General features: G+C 39.5%; 1 protein-coding gene across 1 annotated transcript in view; it reads left to right on the top strand.

Moving 5' to 3' along the window:
* Positions 1–27,082, top strand: part of mindy3 (MINDY lysine 48 deubiquitinase 3) — an 80,925-nt gene that overhangs the window by 13,120 nt on the left and 40,723 nt on the right. Inside the window, exons 8-10 of the mRNA XM_017695779.2 lie at positions 454–533; positions 882–952; positions 10,559–10,639. Of these exons, the coding sequence (XP_017551268.2) occupies positions 454–533; positions 882–952; positions 10,559–10,639 (232 nt within the window). The remainder of the gene's footprint in view (positions 1–453; positions 534–881; positions 953–10,558; positions 10,640–27,082) is intronic.

The raw sequence follows: 27,082 nt of genomic DNA, 5'->3' as shown, positions 1-27,082 counted from the left end.
ATATAAGAGTAACACTAGAAAAACAGCAGTAAAAAGTACAGTTATATGTGCAAAGTTGAAAGATAATTAAAGTTACATGTGCATATGTGCAAGTATGTAGAGCAGCGGTTCAGTACTTGAACTTAATGGAGTGATTTAACACAGGGTTAGATAGCTAACAGTGCTAGTACCTAATTCTAGTAGGCAGTAATGTTAGCTGACTTTGCCTTGTGAGAGCAGTTTAAGGGTGTTGAATGTTTATAATGACCTGTTCAAATTCTTATTTATACCACTGCAAAGCCATTTAAGCCACCAAGGAAAATTCAGTGCTTGTTTTCCCATTTTTATTTTATTTATGAATAATTGAGACCTTTGTTATGCTAGTTAGACAATGAAGAACAAAGACAAGCAAACACAACTTCTGAGAATAGAGGTGCTGATGACCTGCCTCTCCCTCTTTTCCTCCCTGTATAGCCAAAGCCTGATTAACCTCTTGGTGACGGGGCGCGCTGTGTCCAATGTCTGGGATGGTGACAGGGAATGTTCTGGAATGAGTAAGACTGTTAACTTTTACTCTTAGATAATCTGGTGCTGAGCATGTCGAGTCTTTGTGCTTTCATGTGTATGTTTAGATTCTGCCGTTGTTTTAGGTTTGAACACTAGGTGGCAGTATTGCATGTTGTTTAAGACTCACTAGTTAATTTGTCTGGCAGATGTTGCTAATGATAAACTGCTTTATTCAAAGTGTTTACCAGCTTATGACTCCTCTATTTAAACACACTAAACCTGGCTTTAATTCATGCTTTAATTAGATGGTGATTTTTCTCTCTCTCTCTCTCTCTCTCTCTCTCTCTCTCTCTCTCTCTCTCTCTCTCTCTCTCTCTCTCTCTCTCTCTCTGCAGAGCTTCATGGGATTCATGAACAGGCTTCTGTAGGATTTCTCACACTAATGGAGTCGCTGCGATACTGCAAGGTGTGCACACATCAGAACAAACACAGAATATCTTACTGATGATTATGACCAGTGGTTTATGCACCTAGATCAGCAAATGAGAAATGAATTTGTTTCTAATTTCAATTCTATTATAACTGATAAGTAATAAAAACTAGGGCTGCAAATACTGAATATTTTCATTTTCAGATGAAGGACATTGAATTTTATTCATGCTGAATGTCCAAATATTGTATGGAAATGTTTCACTTTAATGATTAAGTGGGAAAAAATAACATTAAAAAAAGTTATATTATCACAGCAGTTTGTATGTGTTGAGTACCACAGAAGAGTCTTATTAACCACGTTGTCCATTTTAAAATTGAATAACTTCTTTTTTTCTCTTTTTTTTTTTGTCCAATTCTTTTTAGCTAGCAGCAGGTTGAGGGACAATAATTAGTTCGTTCGTTTTTGAATCGTTCGCATGGATTAAAATGGCATTTTAGGAGCAGAAGATCTGTTGCTGTGCTATTAATAAAAGTCCTTTGAGATTTTTACGCCATTCAAGAGCTCATACCCAAGTTCAGGCTAAAGTCAGCTGTCTGTGTCGTCTCCCAGTGCAGTCTGAGTAAGTTTCTTTCAGCTCTCAGCTGCCCAGAGCAGAAAGAAAAGCATTCTGACTGCACTGGATGATTAATGATTATATTGTCAAATTAAAGATTTTTTTACTTATTTATTTTTAATAAAGTTTTAAACCAATATTATGTTTTAAACAATCACTAGAATAGGGATTTGTTTGACACTGTTTTCTGTGTGCGAACAGTTAAAAACATCATTTTGAAGGTGCAGACCTCATACACTTGATATTTTGCTGTCTTGTGTTACTCACCGCACACGACACTTAATTGGGAACGCTTTCTATGAATGTCACATTTGTAAGCATCTGCAAACACATTCATAACATGTTATAAGGCATTCATAAGGCATCATAAACATGTCTATAAATATATACAAAATGCATTATGCTATAGCCATGCTTATTATGCATTATGAATTGTTACCATAATGCATTATAAGTTCTGTTTATAACTAATTATAAGAGCTCATAAGATGTATTTGTCCGCTCTAAGTAAAGTGAGGCATATTGTACTAAAGCCTCCTCCAGTGTTAAGAGTGAGGCTTCAAGTTGAAGTATTTACTGAAGAATTTATTGAAACAAAACATACAGAATAAAGCTCATTACAGGCTTCAGAGTTTAAACTAGTGATGCCATTTGTGTTTTACCCAATGTTGGAGAGTCATTGTACACCACTGTTAGCTTGGGATTAATTTAACATGGCATATCCAATAGAATGCTAGCAGAAATTAGCACTGTTTGGAGCATCTGACTATTCAGGGCTGAGGCCCTGAAGATGCATCTCTAACAGCACCAGCAGTGAGACATAAAATACTGGAAATCTCAGGGTCTAAATAAACTCTGTATTTGTCTTCTTTCACACTGACGTGTTATATAACATGTTATTAACACTACTTATAATGCATTATGTTAACAATTCATAATATATAATAAACATGGCTATAAGGCCGTAATTAAGTGTAATTAATTGTTATAAAGATTTATAACCATGTTTATAATGCCTTATGAATGTGTCATAACATGTTATTAGTGCGTTTATAGATGCTCACAAACGTGACATTCATAGAAAGTGTTACCACTTAATTGAGCTTTGCTTTATCTTTCACGGGAAAATAATTTGCTGCTTTTTTTGCACCTTTCATACTGATTAAAATATCATTTAAAGCAACAGAAAATCTGTTTCTATGCCCTTAAAGTCATTTTGTTTTTCGGAAGTGTGATTTGGAAGATAGGCTGGCTGTTTTGTGCTTTAATTGTTCATTTTTGAAATCATAGTATTGTGTAGGATGATGATCATTTAATGTAAAGAATTGGAAGTTGTAGGCCTAAACATAACCAACCACAAGGGCACTGCTGCTGAACATCCTATAATAACGCAAAACATAAGTATTGAAGGACACATTTTCCTTTTTTCAGAACTGCAGTCCTAAAGTCCATGTTTCCATTATGCTAAATGTAGGGAGCCACATAATCACTTTGAAAACCTTGGAGCACTATAAATATGCTGAAAAGAGGAAAAAACGAAGCCATTAAGAGCCGCTTCTAAAAGGCCACTGGTCTGTGACCTCATCCGCCAGTGGAAAACAAGAGGGATCATTTGGTTTGAGTGGATTTTTAAAATAGTGTAATTGTATTTTGGTATATTGACGCCTCCGTATCTCTCGCAGCGTTTGGGGCTATTAGCATTCATTTTTAACCAGGAATGATTTAAACTCTGTCTGCAATCTAGTGAATATATCAGCATAAATGATTTGTTTTCCAGGTCATAATGTGCACAGGTCTATGACTGTGTAGTAATGAAATGTAGACATGTTATGTTGAGGCAGTTTTGCAGTTTTATTAATGCAGAAATGCATCGCTAGAGGGAGATGTAGTGAAGGGCTCCAGATTGATAACCTTTCATGATTTCAGTGAGCCCTGACTTGTTTTGGTAAAATAGCAGAAGGCTTAAAATGCATTTTAGCTGAAGTAATGTGCACTCTTTTTAAGAAGACTAGAAGAGAGAGCCAGTTCCTTGGCTGGGAAAGGAGGGCGGGGCGTACTGGACGTTGCCTTGCCGTATTGATATTGTGTCACTGATCTTGAAGTATCACTCTTTCACAGTTTTCCTGCTGCCTTTTCACATACACAAGCCAGCCACTGAAGCAAACGATTCTCATAATCATATTTTTTCATCATTGTTATATAAGAAGTTCCTTCTTTCTAATGATGCACACAAAAGCCTCATGAGAGCTTATAGCTCTGCCTTGTAAAGAACCTTTAGCCTGCTAAACAGAAGTGATTGTGAGCTACAAGTCTGGTTGCGAGGTATAGGCCTGGTCAAAGAGGTTCACCGTGACAAAATCTCAGCTAAAGGACTGGACAGCGCACATTATCAGCATCAAGCACATCAACGTGAGATAAACAGCCCAAGGCTAACTGAACCCTGTCACAAGCACCCTGTTCAAAACTTTTTCTTTAAAGGTGGCAAAGATGTGTGTCAATGTGAACAGCAAAAACGCTTTGAATCTGACATTTTCCATTTCGATTTTAGACACTTTCATGTTTGGTACTGAAATCCGATACGTATCCGACATGGGCCAATGCCACTCAGTCTGAACGACCAGATTGGAATTCATGCTCCTTTTACGTCAGTCCAACTCTACACTCATCATAATTTCAAGCTGCTGAGACTCAAACGTTTAGGCTGATGTTTCTGTACCAAAAAATTATTAGAGACGTATCCAAAACCCTCCGTGTTCGAAGAGATTTCGACAGAAATGGCCTAACGGCAACAGGAGAGCGAGGCTGCAGTGTCAAAGAATATTTAAAAGTTTGAAAGCAAAGTTTAAAGAATTCGAGGACACAAACCGAAGAAGTGGCTGTGGCCTTTTTACAGCAAGCTCCAACACATTCTGGGTGATGAGCCCAGCTGTCAGTCAGTGAAGCTTCTTGATTGCTCCTGTGATGCTGGTGAAGATGAAGCTGAACCCTCTAGCAGTGACTGGTGTTCGTTGGCAGTCGTGATTGTTTACGTCTGGATGAGCCGCGTGAAGCAATGTTCTTATGCGCATCTGGGTCATTTTAGGAGCTGATCTGTTCAGGCTGATGTCACATACAGATCACATTTAAAATACATTATGAACAGCCAAACTCTTTGTGGGTACCAAAACTGTGACTGTCTAACTGATATTAGCTCTGCTTACTGCAAAGAAAATGTGGCCGGTCCTTTTAAAGCAGTGCATTAATGTTGTCTCACAGTGCCTCGAAACCAGTCACTCGATTGTTTGAGGTTGTTTTCTCTGGTGCCCCAAAGTACTACTTTTCTTTCCTGATGGAGACATAAGAACCCTCTACAGCACAGAATGAGACAACCACAACAGCTTCAAGCTCTAAGTAGTTTTTACCTTTTACCCTGTTCTTCAGTGGTCAGCACAGAGCAGGTACTATTTGGGTGGTGGATCGTTCTCAGCACTGCAGTAGCACTGACATGGTGGTCGTGTGTGTGTTGCGCTGGTCTAAGTGGATCAGACACAGCAGTGCTGCTGGAGTGCTGCAGCATATCCTGAACTATACTGAGCTTTTTCTGGAAGAGCAGCTAACTTAAGTGAAATCCATGACTGATTGACCGGTTCATTTGTGTCCTGCAAGCACACCCCTCAAGCGGCAGGGCAGTGAAAAGGAAGTGGAGGAAACATTCCTCACTGTGTACAACAGATATCTACTATTAAGGCGACACCCCAGCATCCATAATTTATGAAATGCTTCTCCAGAGAACTAAACTGTAGCATAAAAGCCAAAGTACCGTCAGTTTGGACAGTTGCTAAACTCCCACGGCTTTCATGTGCATCGAGTGAAAGTGTCTTCGTCTCCAGGAGCCAGAAGCTGTCTGTCTGTTTGTTTGTGGTGGTTCTGCTGTCCTGCTTCCAGTTCACTGCAATCCAGGCATCAAGTATTCAAACCTTAGCCAACTTCACTGACTTCTAACCACAGCACACTCGTGCTCTGCAGCAGTCATAGTGGATTTTAACCAGCCACACACATCAATCTGCCTACACAGAAAAAAGTGTTTGGTCAAAACGATGCAGTATTGGCAAAATTAACAACCGATTTCTCTAAATTCTTTTGAATCCCAGGGCTTATGATCAAATAATGGAACTAGCAAACAGAAAGTGGGTAATAGTTAAATCTCACTTAAAGTGTGTCGTATTTTATAACCAACACTGTTCCTGCAGTTAAAAAAAACATGCTAAAATTGCTTGAGACATTTCAGAAAATATTGGGAGAAAAGTGGGGAGAAAAAATAAATATTAAGGCAGATTGTTTCTCTGAAAGGAAAGCTGCCCCTGGATGGAGGAACAGTTGATCCTCATTAGGAGGAAGTGGCAGGCGTTTGGACGATACGCTGAAAAATGGTAAAATGATTCATCACTACGTCCCTCTGTTAAGCAAAATTGCCTCATTAGCTTGAGGCGTCCTTTCAAACAGGGTATTTGGTGTACTTATCTTAAAACGTAGGCCATTTAGTTCTGAAGCTGTTCTGAAAACTGTAGACAGCCTGAAAACAAAGGCACAAGTCATTATTTTCTCCGATTATGAAGTATTAAAAAAAATGAAGACATAATTTAATCAAGCCATCACTGTTGTCTCCTTCCCTTGCTCCTTTCTTCTCCAAGCTTCATTGCTGTTTGAATTTGCCTTTTTCTCTCTGCATGTCTGTGATGCAGAGACCACCGAAAACTTGAGGTGGACATTTTAATACATTTTACTTGAAGCCCCAGGCAACTTAAATCCATGTGCTCTTTCTAAGTAGGTGTGTTTTAGTGGATATTCCATGATTGACATGTGGTTTGATGCTCTGTAGCAGCCATTTTGTAAAATCCACTGTTAATTAAAATGTCACTGGCGTTACTTTTCTTATGTGTGACCCCACTGACGATCAGTACCACCAGTGACTCCTATGGATAGATAGAAAAGTGGACGTTTCTGTAGAATGACCCAAATGTAAAGCACATTCTTCACAGCCTCCTGCTTGATTCTACCTGTACTGAAAAAAAAGTTCGGCTTAGAGCCCAGAAATTAGTGTATGCACCCACTCAGACTGTATATTTTGTGTGCCTGTACTGGAACGTGTTGTTCTAACCTGAGGAGTGTAGTGCAAGGCTGAAAGCAAAGCAGTAATTAAGTAGCTGGTTTATTTGAAATGGCACCTCGCTGAGCGTAGCTTCAGTATCCTCACCACCAGCCCTGTTTGCGGTGGAAGAGAGCAAGAATGTATCACCTCATATTTAGGAGCATCTGAGCCTCCATTGGAATATTCATGTAGTCCTCCACCCCTTTTGCCGTCAACAGCACGCAGTATCTCAGTACTGAACGTGTCCTCTACCTGGGGTTAATGCGTACCTGATGAGTGATGGAGAAGGCCCGTCAGCACCATAACGTTTGAACACACTGTTGGACTTCAGCCTGAGAATAGCAGGAGTTTGGTCCCAGTTCAGAAAGCTCACCGTAAACATGATTATTCAGCAGCGCTTGCATGTCTCATATATCATCCGTTGCTGTCAAAGTGCTGACTCCACTAAAAAGGGAAAAAAAGTTGGAATTCGGTTGTGATTCAGAGGCCAGAGCTGTTTGGGTATGCGATTCCTCTGTATGGGTCATGACTTATGTTGAGTTTGAGCCTAGAACGACAACTTATTTATCTGAATAGCATACAGAATTGAATTGTCCTTGTATCAAAACTGTTAAGAGATTAGGTGATGAAGCAATAGAACACAAGAGGGAGTGTGTTATCGCAAAATAACATCATGACAATCATAGCCTTGATGTTACGCCATAACGCACGACCTCAAGTGTTCTGTTGTTTTTATAAAACAGTTGAATAAATAAAGTAAGAAATTAATAAACTGGCCTGTGAACTTTTATATGAAGTTAAATGTTTTATTGTTTGCAGTTCCTTCTGCCAAATTATAGTTCCTTAACAAGCCGCTTGTTGCTACGTCAGAGTAACTAACTCTGCCCACTCGCTGCACAGCCAGCAGTTCGTTCTCTTAACTCCTTACACTAAATTCCCAAACGGTCACCACCACTGAGCAGCTTTTTTGTTTTTTATTGCGGCAGTTTTATGGCTCAGTCTGATTTGCTCAGACTCTGAGGATCAGACTCCACGTTTGTGATATTTGGTTCATTTCTTCCTGATTCCAGGTTCTTTAGGTGTTGTTCTGTCACAGCCGCCGACTGAAAAGCTGCTCAGTGGTGATGACCGTTTGAGACTTAGTGTAGTCTCATCTTCAGAGCCCGACCAAATCCGCTGTTGGTCAGATGTGACCTTAAAAGTATCCATTTTCTGTTTTTTTCGCAAAGTAAGAAGTAAAAACGTTCAAATGGCTTGAGCAGCTCCTACAGCTGTCAGACTTGTTGCTTAGCAACGGCATCTCAGCGGAGTTATATTGTTTGTGAAGAAAACGTGACGTTATGGCAAAATAACAGCACAATTAGAACTCTTCTCAACCAATCAGGTTGTGTGGCCAGTACTAACTGTTGTATAAATGCTATTAGCTCATTGGTAGGGGCCACAATACTGCTTAGTAGTGTGCTTAATGCATCAGTTTCTAATTGTACTACTCATCAAAACCGTGCTCATGATTTGCACAACTTTTTGGTTGTTTTCTGATCTTTGCAGTAGCACATGAAATGCAAGCGTAAAAGCAGCTATAGTAATCAAGTTACTGTGGTCAGCAATTTGCTGCTCTGCTGGCTAAACCTGTTTGATAAAAATATTGGACGGTCACTCAATTTTTCTAGTGTTAACTTGTTTGGACGTTTGGAAGTAATCGGGTTGTAGCTTTAATTTGAACACATTTATGTTTATAAAGGGTGAACCATGTAGGAATTTCAGCCCTTTATACCATCTACGCATTTCAGGGATCTTTAAGAAATTAGTTAAATTTACATAAGTTAAATAAATAAGATGTTGGTGGTTCTTTGCCAGATCTGTATTTGTCAGATTGAATTTTTCCAATCTCTGTGGTCTGATTTTGAGGTTTACTAGTAGTTTATGTTGTGGTGTTAGGCTGCATATTCTTCTTGTTATGGTATTCTTTAGAACACCTTTACTATGCTGGATGTGCAGTATTTTTTAAATGATAATGTAGACTGTTTCCAATATTCCTTACTTCGTCTGCTGTGATCTTCTTTGGTCTGCCAGATCATTTTCTTGTTCTCAGTTCACCAGTTGCTTCTCAACAATATGCCAAATAGTTCATTTTTCCAGAGCTCTTTTTTGCCAGTGATTGGTGAAATTCTCAGTGGTGGACAGTAGCGAAGTAAATGTAATTTGTTACTGTGCTTAAGTATTTTTATCGTGTATCTGTACTTTTACTGAAGGTTTAAAATTTTTAAGTGACTTTTTACTTTCACTCTGCTACATTTCAAAGTCAAATATCTGACTTTTTACTCCACTACATTTTGCGAAACCTGTTATTTCTTTTGGCTTATCAGTGCATAAAATCATTACATGTCAAAACGAAAGAAGTGTAAAGCAGGAACACCAATCAGGGCATAGCACGCACTTTGTTTTGATCTGTTGGACGTACCTACCTGGTGCCAGCATATGGTTCAACATCAGTGCAGCAGCATAAAAGTTTCCTATATAACAGAAAAAACTCCTGACTCTTAACTTTTTTCTGAATTTAGACAAACACTTTCATTTTATAGTAAATTAGTTTGGCCTGGTTTATGTTTATGAACAGAGGCCTACAGATCAACATAGTAAAGGAAACTCTCATTTGTGATCCTGAGTTTAAAGGACGTTTTTGTTCAATTTAAAATTGTTTAAATTTAGAGCAAGATTCTTGTTATAAATATGACAACAGGACATTAGTGCCATCGAGTAATATTTACCTTGGGTATCTTTACTTTAACTAAAGTACATGGTTTGTGTACTTCATCCACCACTGGTAATTCTGTTTTGTCAGCCAGCTGATGGCCTGCTTTGGTCTTTATGTTGAGAAAAAACAGCAACAGGCTCTCACAGACAATAACGCACTGACACCCAGTTGTCTAAAACAGCGTAGTGGCCCATTGTCCAGTACATATGGTCTCCTACCTTTTATGGGACTGTATGAATGGGCTATGACTCCTGTGTGCTTACCCCTGTATACAGTACTGTGCAAAAGCCAGAGGCCAACCTTCTTTATTTGATTTCCATTAAAAATAAAAATTGAATAAACTTATATTTCAGGAGATATTTCTGTGGAGGTTAGATAAAAAGATAATCCACTTCCAAGTCAGAGGAAAACAGGGTTTTCTAAAACTCGAGTTCAAAAAATTATTAAAAGGGGACTCTTGACAATGATGTAAGACATGGTAGACAACCAGAACTGTCCCTGTCAGTATTTAAAGTGCCTCAACTATGAAAAGACACCTTAACGTTATGGATCTGAAAGGATATGTAGCTGTCAAGGAAGAAGAAAAGGTTTGAAGATCAAACGATGAACCTGATGTTGTTCAGAGAACAATGAACAGGCCACCCTAAAAAGCTCAGACCTCAGAATCTGAGTGTATTTGCGATTACTTGGACTGTGAGAAGCAGATAAGGCAACATCCAAGGCTATACTTCAGATGTGTTTTCTCAAGACACATGGAAATATTATAATTGAGGCTTGTCTGAAATTTCTACAAAACACCTTTTCTGATGCTGAAAAATGAATAATTTTTTTAACTGCCGTTTTGACTGGAAATTAAACAGATGAAGGGTGGCCTCTGATGTAAAAGCTGACATTCTGCACTTTGTCATTCTTTAGCTTCAGATCAAGAGCCGAAACAACTAATTAGCTTTGTCCAGATGTTTCCAGACTGCAAATTTAATACAGATCATATTAACAAGTTCTTTGTTGTACTTTTAGTTCTTTCTATAAGCGTAAAGCTGGACGGGTAGTCATGGTTTCAGAATGTAGCTGGCCTGGTAGTCATGCTTTCGGTGTGGAGATTAGAACTCATCCCTTCTCTTTTCTTGGACTTTTTTTTTTCAGGTTGGATCTTTTCTCAAATCTCCAAAGTTCCCTATATGGATTCTTGGCAGCGAGACTCATCTGTCTGTGTTCTTCACCAAGGTGAGTTACTTGGGGAGGGAGCTCTTCTGTTTTAGCATGTTTTCCTGCTTTAGCGCTATATTGTATACATTTTATTCCTTAAAATAGAAGAAAATCTACAAATACCACAGAGATCTTATTCATTCTTCCTCTCAAGCTCACACAGAACTGTTAAGATGCATATCAGTTATTAACAGCATCTTAGGTGTCACCATTGATCATTTATGTCAGAAGTGTCTCTTGCTAAGGTACATCCTTTATCACTCTCTCTTTCTCTCACTCGCTTTCCTTCTTTTTTTTTTATTTTGGTCCCTCTCTTGCTTTCTCTGGCAGACAGTAGTTCTCGCCCTCTTATTTCATTACTGAGTAAAGCCTCAAAACATAAGAATGTGCTTGGTAATAGACTTAAAACTCTAGACGATTTTCTTTTTTTAAGTGAAAGAATAATAAGATAAAGCGGGGAGCTGTGGAACGTAAGAAGAGATGGGAAGCACTTTTTGGACTTATAAGGCAGCCAGTGTGGTGTGTTCTGGCGCGAGCCTTTGCAGCATGCCGTCAGGTTTGGCAGTAGCACAAAAAGTCTTTTGCAGATTTAGGCAAAAAAAAAAAAAGAGGTATATTTCTGTGAATGTCAGCTTGTGTAATAGTTGATGTGTAAATGGCCTATTGTTGATAGATCTGAAAACTTGTTCTGCAGACTGCAGTGTTTCTCTGTCAATCTTCCATCAAAAGAATGCCCCGCTGAACTTCATCCATGTCCTAGGGCAGTACTGTGACCAAGGGCCGTGACGCACCAAACCAAGATTCTGCTGTCAGACTCCATTGGGCTATAGTAAACATGATTATTAAGGTCTGAATGTGGAGAGCAATGGAGAAGCACCTACCCACCCATACAGCTTAACACCCTCAACCTTCCCAACAAGGTTCCCATCCAACCCTGGTAGACCCCTTCATTCAGTTCCTATTGCAGTACTGTAATACTGTAAGTAAGGGCCATGATGCACCAAACCAAGAGTCTGCTGTCAGGCATCATTGGGATGTAATAAACGTGGGAGCACAAGATCATCGAGGCCTGAATGTAAGGAAGCACCCACCCCCCCATACAGCCTAGCACCCTCAACCTTCCCAACAAGGTTTCAACCAAACCCTGGTAGACCCGGTAAGCCTTCGTTCAGGTCTGTTGCAGTACTTTAAGTACGGGCCATGACGTACCAAGCCTAAAGTCTGCTGTCAGACGTCACTGGGCTGTAGTAAACGTGGGAGCACAAGATCCAGCCAAGCAGCCTAACACTCTCAACCTTCCCAGCTAGACCCCTTCATCCGTATCCTAGGGTAGTACTGTAAGAAAGGGCCGTGACCCACCAAGCCAAGAGTCGGCCATTGGGCGGCATCAGGCCATCGGTGAGTGTTGGTGGCCAGCAGTCGCCTGTAATTGGCTCTAATTGGTCCTCATTTGCGAGGAGCAAACGAAGCAAATGACACTCTCAAGCGGTCACACAGCCAGAGAATAGCCTAACTTTTCAGTGAAAAGTAGCAAAGTTTTATCATTACCCACAACTAATTTTGCTACTTGAGTGTATGAGATTTGAAAAGAGCAGTCTGTGAATATCGTAGTTCCTGTGAGAAATGATGGGTTTTATTTCACTATTTAATGTGGAAACTTTTACTTCTCCCCCCTGTACCAGACTAAAGGTGTTGTACTTCTCGCTTCGTACTCTGGGCTTAGCTTAGACATGGACACTTGGCGCTTAGAGGACATTTGTTGTGGCTGAGCTGCTGCCTGACGCTGCTAGAGTTGTTGTCTTTTATGAAGACATAGTAGGCATGTGCATATTGACCATCAGCTGTGGTTATTGTGGTATGTCAGAATGCAAAATGGCACAGGAGACAAGAGGTGATGGTGAGCTGACAGAAGACGATTGTCATTTGCCCTAGTTGGCTCTAGTTCTTCATTGTTGGCTTGCATTTTTCAGGATGCTGAGGGTGAATGATGTGGCAAATATAAAACCTTATGGTACATAAAGACAGTTTCACAAAGAGCTGTTTTTTTTTAGGTTTGCTGGCAATTTGGTATAAACAGTGCAGCAGATGGTAGTATTACATTAAAAAATTACGTCATTTTAGGGTCACATTTAATGAAAATAAAAATAGTAGACTTTGAGAGTAAAGTCATAATATTTAGAGAAAAAAGTAGCAATATAAAAATAATTATATTTCGAGAATAAAGTCGTAATATTTTGAGAATAAAGTTATGTTTAGAGAAAGTCTTAATATTTAGAGAAAAATTCTTAATGTTTAGAGAAAAAAGTCATAATATAAAGTTGTACAGTATTATATTTTGAGAATAAAGTCATAATGTTTAGAGAAAAAAATGGTAATATAAATAAAATGTGTACAGTATTATATTTCAAGAATAAAGTTATAATATTTTCAGAATAGTCATATTTAGAGGGAAAAAAGTTGTAATATATAAAAAAAGTATGGTATTATATTCTGAGAATAGTTGTAATATTTTGAGAATTAAGTCATAATATTTAGAGACAAAGTCATAATATATTAAAACAAAGTTGCACAGTATTAGATTTTGAGAGTAAAGTCGTAATATTTCAAGAATAAAGTCGTAATATATTAAAAAGTTGTACAGTATTATATTTAGGGAATAAAGTCATCATATTTTGAGAATAAAGACGTAATATATTTAGAAAAAAAGTTTTAATATTTTCAGGAAAAAGTCGGATTCTGACATTAAAGTGCCCCCCCTACAGTTAGCCCACTTTGTCCTCCAAATATTATAGCTTTTTTCTCAAAATATTATGACTTTATTCTTGAAGTCTACTGTTTTTATTTTTATAAACAGTGCCCAAAAACGCTGTCATAAAAAATTGCTATTTTTTTATTCATTTTTGCAGTAGAAGTTACCAAAAGTGAAAAAGAGCTTAAAAGAATTACACAGTGCCTTAAAAAGTTGCTGTTTGCAAGCTTTGAATGGCAATACCAATGATGTGCTCAGAAAGCATATAGAGATGTTATCATTTTAATTTCTTTTTTGTACTGGACCTGTAAACCTTTTGCAGTCCCCAGCTCTGCACTGTCGCTCAAAATTATGTCAGTTCTTTTTCACACTATAACTTGTCATCACATTGTCCCACCATTGTAAGCTAGTGTCTTGAAAATGGAAAACCCAGTGAACTTGATCAGAATCAGATTTGATGACCAACACGAAAAATTTGTTGGTGTCTCTCTAGTATTATATGCAATATGCATACAATGTGCGCATTATTTAGTCAGTATGCAATATACACAGTACACACAGTATACAAGCCAATATATAGACAGTAATGCACATACAATGTACATATACTTAACAGTCAAAAATACATAATATATAAGCAACTTAAAATTATATAGGACAAGCAGTAAGTATCAGTGTACATGGTAGTGCAAACAGCTGTGGTTCACTGTGTTTCTGAGTACGTTTGTATGCATGCACATGTGCATATGTGTGCTATCCCGTGTGTTAAAAGAGGAAATGTTTGTTTCTCATAAGGGCTTCCACCTGGAGGACTGAGAGACTGACTGCAAACATTAATCACCACACAGCACTCAGAGCCATTACTGTCAGTACATTATCTTCATCCGGTCTGTGCGAGCGTGTACTGAAGGCCTCTCCGTCAACAATTTCTCTCCTGATAATAAATACTCTTTGAATGGTTGGGTGGTGATTGGCTGAGAGACTACACCCCTGTTAAAACCATCAGCGTCACCCACTTATTTTCTGACAAATTCTCAGGTAACATGCTTCTGCTATGGAAAAAGTACAGACAGTGGCAAGGGCATTTGACAACACTGCTTTTTCGCCCATTTATAAGTGACATGACCAGTAGTGCAGGGTCATCATGATGTAAAAATGCTTTGTGATGTGTCGAGCTGAAGGTATTGCAACTGCATTGATTTTTGGTCCGTTAAAATCAGAAGTGGACGAAGCACACAAACCATGTACTTGAGTTAAAGTAGAGATATCCAAGGTAAAATATTACTCCAGTAAAAGTAGAAGTTCCTCCCTTTAGACCTCCACTTGAGTAAAAGCACAAAAGTGTTTGCCTTCAAATGTACTTAAGTATTGAAAGTCACGAAAAGATTATGATTCTAATATGTTTTTATCATTTTCGTAACAAGACTGGCTTCATGAACTCATTTCAGGGGAAAATCCTCCAGCGTCTCTCTTGGTAAACCAGTCTTTTAATAGAACGTCATTAATTAGTGACGCTGACGTCTATTAAAATGATCAGAAGCACAAAACACTGAAGGTAAACAGTTTCCATCAGGGAGAACCGAGTGGCTCTGAAATCACTTTTACACACAAGCAAAGTTTCAGTCTCAGATTTATTTACAACTTAGTTCCAAGTTTAAGCTGAATAAAAACTGGCTTTAAACTCAGGATCACAGATGAGCTCCTTTACTATGTTGATCTTTAGGCCTCTGTTCATAAACATAAACCAGCCCAAACTAATTTACTATAAAATGAAATGGTGTTTGTAGAAATTCAGAAAAAAGCAGCGTCACCGTGTGGTGCACTGGGTCAGTATGACCAACAGGTCAAAACAAAGTGACCGCTGGGCCCTGATTGGTGCTCTGGCTTTGCGCTTCTTTCGTTTTGACACGTTGCGTTTTTATACACACAGAAACCAAAAGGAACGACAGATTTCTCAAAATGTAGCAGATTAAAAAGTCAGATAGTAGACTTTGAAATGTAGTGGAGTGAAAGTAAAAAGTTGTCCAAAATGGAAAAACTTAAAACTAAAGTACAGATGCTTGAAAAAGTACTTAAGTACAGAAACTAATTACATTTACTTAGTTATTGTCCGCCACTGGTTAGAATCAATTATAAGGAAGTTTGTGCTCATTTTGGACACAATAGAATCTTTATAGTATCTGGCCATTTTTAAATGTAAAAATAAACCAACGGTTTGTATTATTTGTATCATTTATTTATCAATTTACTTCACTGTTTGGCTGCACCACTTTTTTTAGGACCAGGTGAATCAAAACACCTTCCGTGTGCTGCACAGTTTGTGTTCTAGGGATGGATGATATAAACACAAATCAATATTATGTTGTTTTCTTCTGTTCGAACAATTATGATATGACAAATGATATAAAAAAAGGATACATTAATCTGTAGGACCTGAAGCACTTGGTGAGTAATTTGGCTCGGAAAATCACTCAAAATCCTGATGTTATTGCTCTGTTGTTTGGCCTTCATATAAGGGTTAAAGGGTTAAAGCAGCAGCATGATTCACGCATCAGATCACTCATAAGACTCTGCCCTCACCATACAGTGATTTTATCCACCTGTCACCATCCGTCAGTCAGCAGTCCAGCTCCAAAATCACCCAAAACCCATTGGCTACTGTTCTATCACCTCTGCTTTTAGCTTTCGTGCTGTAAACAAAGGGCTTTCAGTTTACATTGATTGAGTATTAAACATATCTGATATTGAATATGCAGCTTAATTTGTAATTAAAAATAAAGCATGTATTTTTGTGTATCGGAGTTTTAGCACTCAGTCTGAATCCAAGAGGACAGAAAATCAATTTTAAAACATTTCCGCTTTATGCTATTTATTTTATTTTTGCTCATAATAACCGATACAATGATATAACCATCAAAATTATTAAATTTTTTGCTCACAGACAGTCCAGACTCACAATTTCTAAAAAAATAACTACAACTTTCTCTAAGAACTGGATTTAGAACTCTAAATTGAACCTAAATACATGAAGCTCACAAACTGTTTTATAACGAATCAGAAGTTACCAAACATCCGGGGGTTGTGACATCACAACCACATATAACTGGCAGACTGATGAACTGTTTCCACTTTCAACCCTCAAGCCAAAAAAGAGAATATGTACTGGTGGTGGTGGTGTTTTAGTGTGTGTTGTGCTGGTCTGAGTGGATCAGACACAGCAGTGCTGCTGGAGTTTTTAAACACCTCAGTGTCACTGCTGGACTGAGAAAAGTCCACCAACTAAGAATATCCAGCCAGCAGCGTCCTGTGGGCAGCGTCCTGTGACCACTGATGAAGGACAAGAGGATGACCAACACAAACTGTGCAGCAGCAGATGAGCTGTCGTCTCTGACTTTACATCTACAAGGTGGACTGACAAGGTAGGAGTGTCTAATAAGAGCGGACAGTGAGTGGACACAGTGTTTAAAAACTTCAGCAGCACTGCTGGGTCTGATCCACTTGTACCAGCACAACACACACTAACCCACCACCACCACGTCAGTATTACTGCAGTGCTGAGAATAATCCACCACCCTGCTCTGTGAGGGTCCGTGGGGGTCCTGACCACTGAAGAACAGGGTAACAAAGTATCAGAGAAACAGATGGACTACAGTCTGTAACTGTAGAACTACAAAGTGCAGCTATAAAGAAAGTGGAGCTGATAAAATGGACAATGAGCGTAGAAACAAGGAGGTGGTCATAACGTTATGCCTGATCAGTTTAAGTTACAATCAGTCTCATGATGCCTCGTGAAAATTGAGTTGTGGTGTTTTCTCATACACAATCATTTCCTGAAGAAGTGTAATTGAATGGAATCATTGAGGTCTCAGCTGCATGCATATTTCATGTATACCTCTGTTTATTTGCCTCTTTATCTTTGTTCTTTTTCCAGTTAAGCACCACAAGCTCACTTGCACACTTCAGTGACCTGACCTTGAACCGGTTTGTGTCCATTTATTCTTCTACATGCAGGCCTCCCTGCAGGGCTGCCCTCTGTATAAAGTTACACACCGCACCTGAGAGATCACAGGCGTCGAAATATGGAATTTATGACAGGTGGCCTGTAGTTTTTCTTTAGTTTTTTTCTCTGTGTGCTGAATCATCCCAAAATAGCAGTCTTCCTTTTTTCCTGCCAGAATCTTGTGCAGTGGGTGTTTTTTATGACTAACATCTTCATACATATAAACATGCATATCACAGTGGTCAGAAGAAAACCTCGTATCTCCATTGGTCTTCTCCTGTAAAGTTACCAATTTGGAGATACAAGGTTTTCTTCCGACAACAGGGATATGCTGCCTTTTGTCAAAATTATTGAGGACCATGCCGTTCACATGGACCATGTAAATTTGATTAGTGTTGAATTGACTGATCAAAGGTGGTTCTGTGTATTAGCTTCATTTTGGCGTATCCAGATTTGTTTTTTTAGTAGCTTTCAAACTGTGGACAAAAATCAGTTATTGTTGGCAGCCACGACAGTCAGCTTTCATTTGGATTTTGTTTGCAACTGATGGAGAGCATGTTCATTTCTGTGGTCTGTCATAACTGCTTTGGGACCTTATGGCTACATTCACTTTACCAGGTTGAAGTGGCACAAATCAGATTTATTTTTTTTTTGCCCTAATGTGACTCAGATCTGATGTTTTCAAATCAGACCTGAGCGATTTTCATGATGTCGTAGATCAGATGCATATCCGATTCATGACCATGTGACCTTAATGTGACGTTTAGATCAGAATTCATGTGCTTATTTTCCCCACTGCACCATCATTCAGCGTTACCATGGCAGCAGTGCCAAACAGAAGTTAAAGCCTGTAAACGGTGGAAAAGCAGCTCATCTCACCTTTTTCTCCATCGTCTGACTCTAATAATGAAGCTGAGAGCTGATCAGAGTTGATGATCTTCTCAGTGAAGCTCTTTAGTTTGTGCTGATGATGCAGTGATTCGTTCAGGTGACGTTACTGAGTACGATGTGTTCGTGAGGGTCATTTCAGGACACCAGTTCGTTCACATTAAGGACAGATTTGAATCACTTACTTAAACAAGCGTGATCTGTCGTGACCGAGATATCGGATTTTGAGCAATGAGGCTTGTAATGTGTATGTAGCCTGTGAGACGGTCAATAAATTACATTAAAAATGGATCTAAGCAATTATGGAGCTGGTAGAACTCAAATGATGGACAAAGTTTTTAGAATGATCTTGAAGTTTCGGTTCTGTTCGCAGAACTTTTTAAAATGATTTACTGTTGCCAACATGGAGCATGCAGCAGAACTCCTCAGCGTATTGAAACTATTTGTTTTTTGGTGTTTTGTTAATTATTTTTTGTGTGTGTGTTGGGTGGGGGGGGGGGTGCTCTGATGATCACCAGGTGCTAACTATGAGTTTTTTCCTGTAAATTCTTTAAAGCAAACGCCTAATGTGATCCGTCCACATACATGCACAACAAAGTTAACCTTTTCACTCTTTATTACACGAGTACACACACACACACACGCACACACACACACACACACACACACAGAGACAAGAGGCGTTCTAGGATCTTTAAGAAATCTAATCCGTTTTCCCGAGAGCTGTGCAACTCCATGCCCATCTGGTTTACTTCCGCCCCCCCCAGAGACACCGGCAGGGTCAGCCACTCAGCCAAACTCCTGAGAGACACGGAAATGCTCTGAGTTCACACCCCCTCCCCCAAAACATAGCCGTTAGACCTCTCTCTCCCGCCTAAGGCTGCTGGACTAATTGTGTTGGGCTTTTGGTTACAGCCAGATGTGAAAGTTTAAGTGATAAGGGTTTGTTTTTTTGGCTTATTGCTTTTGGTTAGTTTGTTAGTCCAGAGGAAATAAAAGATCAGTAGTTTAAAAAAAAAAAAAAGTAAAACAAAATGAGGGCTTGAGAGAAGGAACTGCATCAGACATTGACTTATCCATAATCAAGGCTCTGAGTTTAAAGAAAAAAGCCTATCGTTGCTCATTTAACTGGGGATTTCTTTTTAAGGGTTAGTTTTTTTTTTTTTGTTTTTTTGTTTTTTTTACTATTTTATTAGTTTTTAACGGTCGTGAGAACCTTGATGCCGTCGTCTAAAATATAATTGCATCCGTCTGGTATATATTGAAAAAAAAAAGATTAACAGAAGTTTCCTCTTTTCACACATTTCCCGTTATATGTTTGGGCAACGTGTTTTGTTGATTGAAGTGCAGAAAATAACATCACATTTTAACATGTTAAGATTGCCTTAAAATTGCTTTATTAGTTCTAATAAATTATTCTGACTTCCAAGCTAATTATCACTCTAGGAACTGAAAGAGGACAAATTAATGTAGTGGTTCAGTGGTCTATTTTACAGCTTCACGGGCAAAGTATTGTATCTGTTACATTTCTATGTGTTGCAACTGCAGTACAACTCCTCATATCTCAGATATAACAACACAAACAGCTGGGCTGCAGCATGGATATATGGATGGTTTGAAGGGTCAAACTAGGAAAATGTATTCATTTGTACCGTTAATTTATCATGTGAACATTAACATATTGCTGCTGTCGGAAGAAAACCTCACATCTCCAGAATGATAACGCTATAGGAAAAGGAGAAAAACCTATTTTACTTTTCGTGTAAATCAGTGAATCCAGACGTCTTTCCGAGTCATTTTGGGCGATTTCTTTTGGTCCATTCTTCGTTAAATTTACACACTGTATAAAGGGTGATCAAAAAAGATTCATCCAATTTCAAAATGCTGTATTTCACTTGTAAATCATTACAGATCAACGCAGTAAACTGTAAATGGTTTAAATCAGCATAAAGTTTATTCAATTTTACAAGTGCTGAATATGAACCTCCTCCAGCTGTACAGACATCAACGCCATAGTCAAATTATAGCGTGTTGGGTGGCGCTGCACTCATAGCTCTCTCAGTGCGATTTCGGAGGTCACCCAGTGTTGTGGAACCAGCGACGAACGCTCTCAGCTGTTGGAGTTTCACTGCCAATGAAAATCACACTGCACAGTTATGACGGATTCAGTCTTACTGAAGTGGAGAACGCAGAAATTTCTGTTCACTGTTCTCATCTCCTCACAGACTGAAGGGAGCTGACAATCAGAAGCTCTGTGACCCCCCCCCCCTTTCAGTTGGATTGTGATTGGTTCCTCGGCGTCTCACGGTTGTAAAAATATGGCGCTTTGAAATCAGATGAATCTTTTTGAATCACCCTGTGTTTTCAAATTATGTCAAAAACTGAAAAATATCCTGCATGTATCCTGCCTTCCGCCCAATGACTGCTGGGTTAGGCTCCAGCACCCCCCCCGCAACCCTGAGGGGGAAGCGGCTTAGAAAATGAATGAATATTTGCTTATTTAATATTAAAAAAACATTTTGTTTGCTTCTGAGCAGGTGTTCGGGTCAAGATTTGAGTGGTTTGTTAACTTCCTCTAAATGATATAGGCTGGTTTCAGGCTGGTGGACTGTAAGTGCTGCTAATGTGTTTTTTGGTTGAGTTGAGTGGTTCACCAGCTTTCGAGCCCTGTCTCCTAATGCTCTCTGTGAGTTAATGCTTTTGGTTTGGGATGCCTGGCTGCTCCAGTGATGGGTGCGGTGTAAGGCCTGCGTGTTTGAGTGGGTGAGGGAGAGGTGTCTTTAATGGCCTTGCAGGTTTTAAGCCAGCGTCCCTACGGACGTGTACTCATGTTGCTGTTTTTATGTGTCTCCATGTCTCTGCTTTTAGCCTCTAATAGGGTTTGTGTTCCTCTCTTATCTGATTTATGCACACAAAGCAGCAGACACTACACAAATGACCTCTTACTGAGGTCCCACGAGGGGACGGAGACACACAAACGTTGGACACTAAAGGAATGATGTAGCAAGAAAAAAAACAAAAAAAGATGAAGCAGGTCCCAGTGGGCATGCACACTCTCGCTCGCTCACACCCAGCCTGAGGGCAGCATGTAATGGAATAGGTCTTTTTAATGCAGCACCGTGGTAAATATAGCCATTTATAATGCAGGGTAATGTGATCCGTGTGTCTTGAACCCGAGGCCTTCTGTTTATACCAAAACTCCGGACCTGCTCTCCCTCACACTCTCAGACACACTCAGCCTGCACTGGACACAAGGACATAATCCTGGTTGCCCCTCTCTGTGTTCCACCGCCGTCGTATCCATTGTTCCTCTCCTCATGTTGTTTTATGATTTCTCTGCTTTTGAACGTTGCTCATGATTAGGTTCACATCCCTCCTTTCCTTCCTTGCCCTCCCTCCTGTTCTTTATCTCATTGGAGGCTTTCGCTTTCCTGTCTTAAGGTTCTACATTTGATTTATCACCACTTTCTGAACTTTGTATCTTCAAAAGTGGTCTGTCCATCATGGCATTTTTACACAATATAAAGGGCAGCTGGTATTTTCAAAATTTCAAAAAAATTGAAAATGTTCATTTGCATATATATTTTTTTTTTTTTGTAGTTGATGTTCACTGGCATTTGTCAAATATTAGAAAATACAGGGTGATTCAAAATGATTCATCAGATTCAAATGGATTTATTTCACTTGTAAATCATTACAGAACAATGCAATACACAATTTCGGAGATCATCTAGTGTGGAACCAACAACGAATGCTCTGAGCTTTTGTTGCAGTTATTGAAGTGGAGAACACAAAACGCTTTCTGCTCAGGGGTCGCATCTCCTCGCAGACTGAAGGGACCGTCAGAAACTCTGTGACCGCCTCTTTCAGTTGGTATGTGATTGGTTCCTAGGTGACTCATGGCGCTTTGAAATCGGATGAATGTTTTTTAATCACCCTGTATGTTTCAATTTTAAAAATATTTAACGCTGTTCAAAATGAAATCTATTACATTGTTTTGCAAAGACAAAACATAGGATGCATAACTGCAGTAAACACCACATTCCCATTTCTAGGCCGTTGTAATGTCTCCTAAATCCACCAGATTTAATCATACGTCGTCATTCTCTGTAGTGATTATAAGCTACAGAGAGTGACTGAAAGCGTGACTGTACTGAAAGTCTGTAACTGGCATCAGTGGCTGCTGTAGCTGTGTAGCAGCTTAGCCATGGGGCTTACTTCACTAGTTCATATGTATTTGGTGATTATTAGCTTATTGTGCTAAAAAGCACCCACATTTGAAGCCTTAATGTGTCAGAGAGAGTAAATGACTGCATTCTTAAGCAGACCGTTCGGTTGGCTCACAGGAGAGCATATTTCTGCCTATTAGCTTTATTCAGTTTATTAAGAAAACATGTTGCCTCGTTGCTAAAATGTACACATGCCATTCTTATTAAAGCCTAATTTTTTCTTTAGTTTTGCACTGGAACTACATGGAGCTAACAAGCCATGAAAGCTTATACTCCATGCCTATATCGTGCAGAATATAGATTCTGATGCAATATGACTTTTACCTATAAAATGGTTGAAAGAACAGAGAGATTCACTCGAAAGAGGTCCCTAAAATTTTGAAATAGCTCTCAATAGGATGAAGCAATCTGAATGAAATAAAGCGCCATGTGCTCCTCAGTATAGGGAGATTCGAACAAGCCAGGTTGCCCCTGCGTCAGAGCGGTGAGGTAGGCGCCAGACAGCCGTCCAGGCATTTAACCTCTGTTTGCAACTTCCGGATGCATATCCCCGTACCCCTTCACGTATCTGTCAGAAAACGGAGATCAATTCCAGCATCACATGTAATGCGATCGATTACACATACGTCAAGGTATATAGCACGTTTTTAGCAATAAGTCTGCATCTCAGCAGCGCCAAATTATGACGAATGTCGAGTTGGACGTTTGACGTAAAAGTCACATGATTTCCGATCTGGCTGTTCAGTCACGTCGCCGCAGATCAGATACCCATCAGATTTCAATACCACATGTAAAAGCATTTGAAATTGGAATGGAAAATGTCAGTGTGTTTATCTGTTCACACTGACATGCGTTTATGTCATAAATGAAGAAAAAGATCAGATTTGGGCCTCTTTTACCTGCTGTGTAAACGTAGCTGTATTGCTGCAGTTTGAAAGGGTGCCGTTTTTATTACAAATTAGCTGTAGTTTGTTATATCCCACATTATTCAATGTTGTCTTAAGTTTTAACTTGAGAAGTTTACCCAGATACCGCAGAGCTCATGAACTGGCAGTCTGACGCACTACATCTCAGCTTTGAAGCCTAAAGCATGAAATAAATGGATGTTCTTATTAAGAAAATCAGGTCCCATTTAAATTGCAAAATTACTCAAAAACGTATATACCCCCACCCCCCCACCCCCTCTGTTTCCTGCCATTTATCTTGGAACCTGAACATTGCTTGTGTTTTCCGCAAACGACTGCAGCAACCATTTAACCCAGGAATACAGAGCCTGAGAGCGAGCGAGAGAATGGAAAGTTTTTTTCCTGATGTTTGGTCTCTTCCTCAAAGGTAAGGATGTTAGGAGGGGCCAGCCCAGTAAAGAGAGGAAGGCAAGCGACTGATGGTAAAATGCTTTGGTGCTCCACAGGATTCTACCCTGCCCTGCGAATTTACGCTTGGCCTTCGGGACTCCCAGTGGTGGTCAACATGCACTATAGACTCCCTTCTGCAGAGCACTTCTCTGCAGGGCTCAGCTGATTGGGATGTTTTAGGTTTTTTATAATAACTGCTGTTATATTCAAAGAACAAAACGTGAGTAATAAAAGCCCATTAAAATGTTTCTTGCAGTGGAAAGTGTTTGGAAGGGATATGAAGGCAGTAGTTCAGTTTTCTGTGTAAAGCTGCATGATAGGCAAGAAACATATTGTAGTTATGTTGCTATGTACTCTTATTGCTCGTATCTATACATTTTCAGGCTGGGTGCTAGACACTTTGAAGCTATCAATGTTGTGTGTATGTAGTGTCATCAGACACTTGCGGAATACTGTAATCACTTGTGTTTGTGTGTATATATGTATATGCTGGTATCGTGCTCATTTGCTTGTACTTGTAAAAGATTGAGCCTTATCAACATTCCAGTATCATGTGACGTGAGTCGAGGGTAGCTGCTTCACTAATGAACAAACACAGCGAAGGAGGATCTGCTCATACAGAGAAACGCTGACTCTGTGACTGACACAAAGCCATTGGTCGCTATGCATTCCGCCTTGGTATATTCCCACCCCACCTACACTGCATGACTTCAGCCGTTTTAAACATGCGATCACAGCCGCTTCCCAAGTGAATGGGTGGAGATGCGTAGGCCAGCTAAATGAAGGCGATATTTGCTACTAAAGTCCATATATTCCCCTGTTTCATGTGACATCACACTGTGTAGTCACCGTCATTTTGAGGACTGAATCAGGGAGCGACTGCACTGCCCACGACAGGAGACGAGAGACACACAGACCTTTAATTCAGTGTTTCAGACTCCAGGTTTGGAGCCGCTGCACTGTGTAGTTTAGTGTTTCTCTGCCGTTCACACCTCGTTCAGCTCAAGAAGGGATTAATTAGCTCATAATATCAGGTATTTTAACCAGGAAACCACAGTTATGCAGTGCAGGGGTTTCAGGACTGGAGCTGAACTCTGAACTAACTGCACTAACAAACTTACAGAACCACGTCTGTCGAAACACGACGTCGTTTTCCGAGCCACGACATTCAGTCTGATATTTAACGTCCATGTTTCTCCATTCAAACCTCATTTAAATCTCCAGAAACAGAGAGTAAAGTTATAGCGGGGGTCTGCAGCTCCGTTAGGGGGACGACTGTTTACCTCTCGGCTAATAACATTAGCTAAAGTTCTCTAAAGGCCTGCATTGATCACGTCTGTGTTAATTAGCTGATGTCGTTTCCCTCCTATGATCAGAGTTTTCTCCTCTTTATGCAACACCATGAGATCCGTTACCCACCCTGATGTGAAGAGCTGGTGGGCTTCTGTGTTTTTAACTGCTCTGAGACACTCTCCAGATTAGGGAGAGGGGCTGAGTATGAGATAAATATAAATGTCAGGAAACACAAATTTGGTAGCTTTCAGTTTAAGTGTGTTTTTTTGTTTTGTTTTGTAAAATAGGCTGTCGAGTTTGTGCACTGAATGATAGTACAATACTATGTTACTAGCACCGCTGAGGTTCTCAGCATGCACATTTTGTTTGATAGGGGCTGCGATTACAATGTGAGTCACTGTACAAAACCCATTGTTCTCCACTGCAGTGCTACTCAATCCAAGGTAGTGTTAACCTCTTATTCCCCATGGTATGTTTTGGTTTTTCCATCTGAATTTTCATGATCAAATCACAAGGCAAATTATTCAGTAACTGCATATTTTATTTACTTATTTTTTGTAAAAGCTCCCCTCAAATGAACAGAACATGTTTTATGATCATAAACATAAAGCTGTATGCTTATGATTTACTGCTGAAAGCTAAAAATCTTAGATGCTCTCTGTATTAATTTTATAAAAATCATTTTTACAGAGCAGATCAGTGAAGAGACACCGTCTGTTTATAGTTTATAGCCCAGATTTGTGGAAAAAAGAATTGACTTTCAGTAGAAAAAACATTGAGTTCAGTCTTTTTTGTTATAAGGGTTTAAAATTACATCACTGTCTACAAGACTGGAAAGATGTTACAGCCTCATACAACACCCACCTTTTGAATGAAGCTTATGAAATACGAAAGTTATGAAGAATATGACTCAGTGCATTTTATAATAATAATGCATTTCATGTAAAACCAACTAGATTGGAAAGATTCAACTGTTGGGTTACAGTAACAACTGCTTGATTCTGAGTGGATTACTCAATATGGTATTGGGCCTCTGTGTCAGCGAGTGCTAAAAAATATGTGAAAATGTTTTTCCCAGTCTGAAAAGCCTGAAACACATGGTATAAAATAGAACATCTCATTTTACTAAAGAACCCTGGAGGAACCGCCTTTTATAGGAGCGTATTGCTGGGTTCTAGTTGTGTGAGAACGGCACACTGAGAATCATCCCAGCTTTCTTTTCTGTCAGGGTGAAAAGCATCAGTCAGCACCTGCTTAGATATCCACAGCACATAAAAGAAAGCTACAGGGAGCGTAAAATTATCACTTCATTCCATGTGTGCGTGCCATGTTTCGGATTATCAGCTAACAGACATCAGGTCTCCTGAAGGCATTGTGCCGACTGACGTCTCATTAATCATTCCTTTGATTGTAGCTGATCAGTTACACACAGACACTCGGAGTCCTCTTATCCTTTGTTGTGTGGAGATAACATCTAATTATGTATGGTAGTGCAGTCTGGACCAGTGTTGGTGTCGCACAACTGCACTGATTTTCACTTTTAGCTGTATTGATAAGGGACATTAGGTCTATGCAAGGTGTGCCTCATCTCAAAGCAGTGTGCTCTTCTTAGGGGGCTTGTTAACACATTTGATAAATCCATACATAAAACTCAGTATATCCCACATATTGCTCTTAAGCTGTTGTTGCTGTTTAGTTTAGTCTGTTGCCATGGCATCTTTGAAACCCCACATTAAAAAAAAAAAAAAAGATAATTCTGTTGGTTTTGGTTGTTTCCAGCAGGACTACTGTGTCTGATCCACTCGTACCAGCATAACACACACTAACACCCCACCACCACCACATCAGTGTTACTGAGGTGCTGAGAATGATCCACCACCCAAATAGTACCTGCTCTGGGATGATCCACGGGGGTCCTGACTACTGAAGAACGGGGTTAAAGGGGGC

This window comes from Pygocentrus nattereri, chromosome 24 (genome assembly GCF_015220715.1).
Source record: "Pygocentrus nattereri isolate fPygNat1 chromosome 24, fPygNat1.pri, whole genome shotgun sequence".
Lineage (NCBI taxonomy): Eukaryota > Metazoa > Chordata > Actinopteri > Characiformes > Serrasalmidae > Pygocentrus > Pygocentrus nattereri.
The sequence above is the reverse complement of the archived record's forward strand: the minus strand, read 5'-3'. Positions and strand labels throughout refer to the sequence as shown.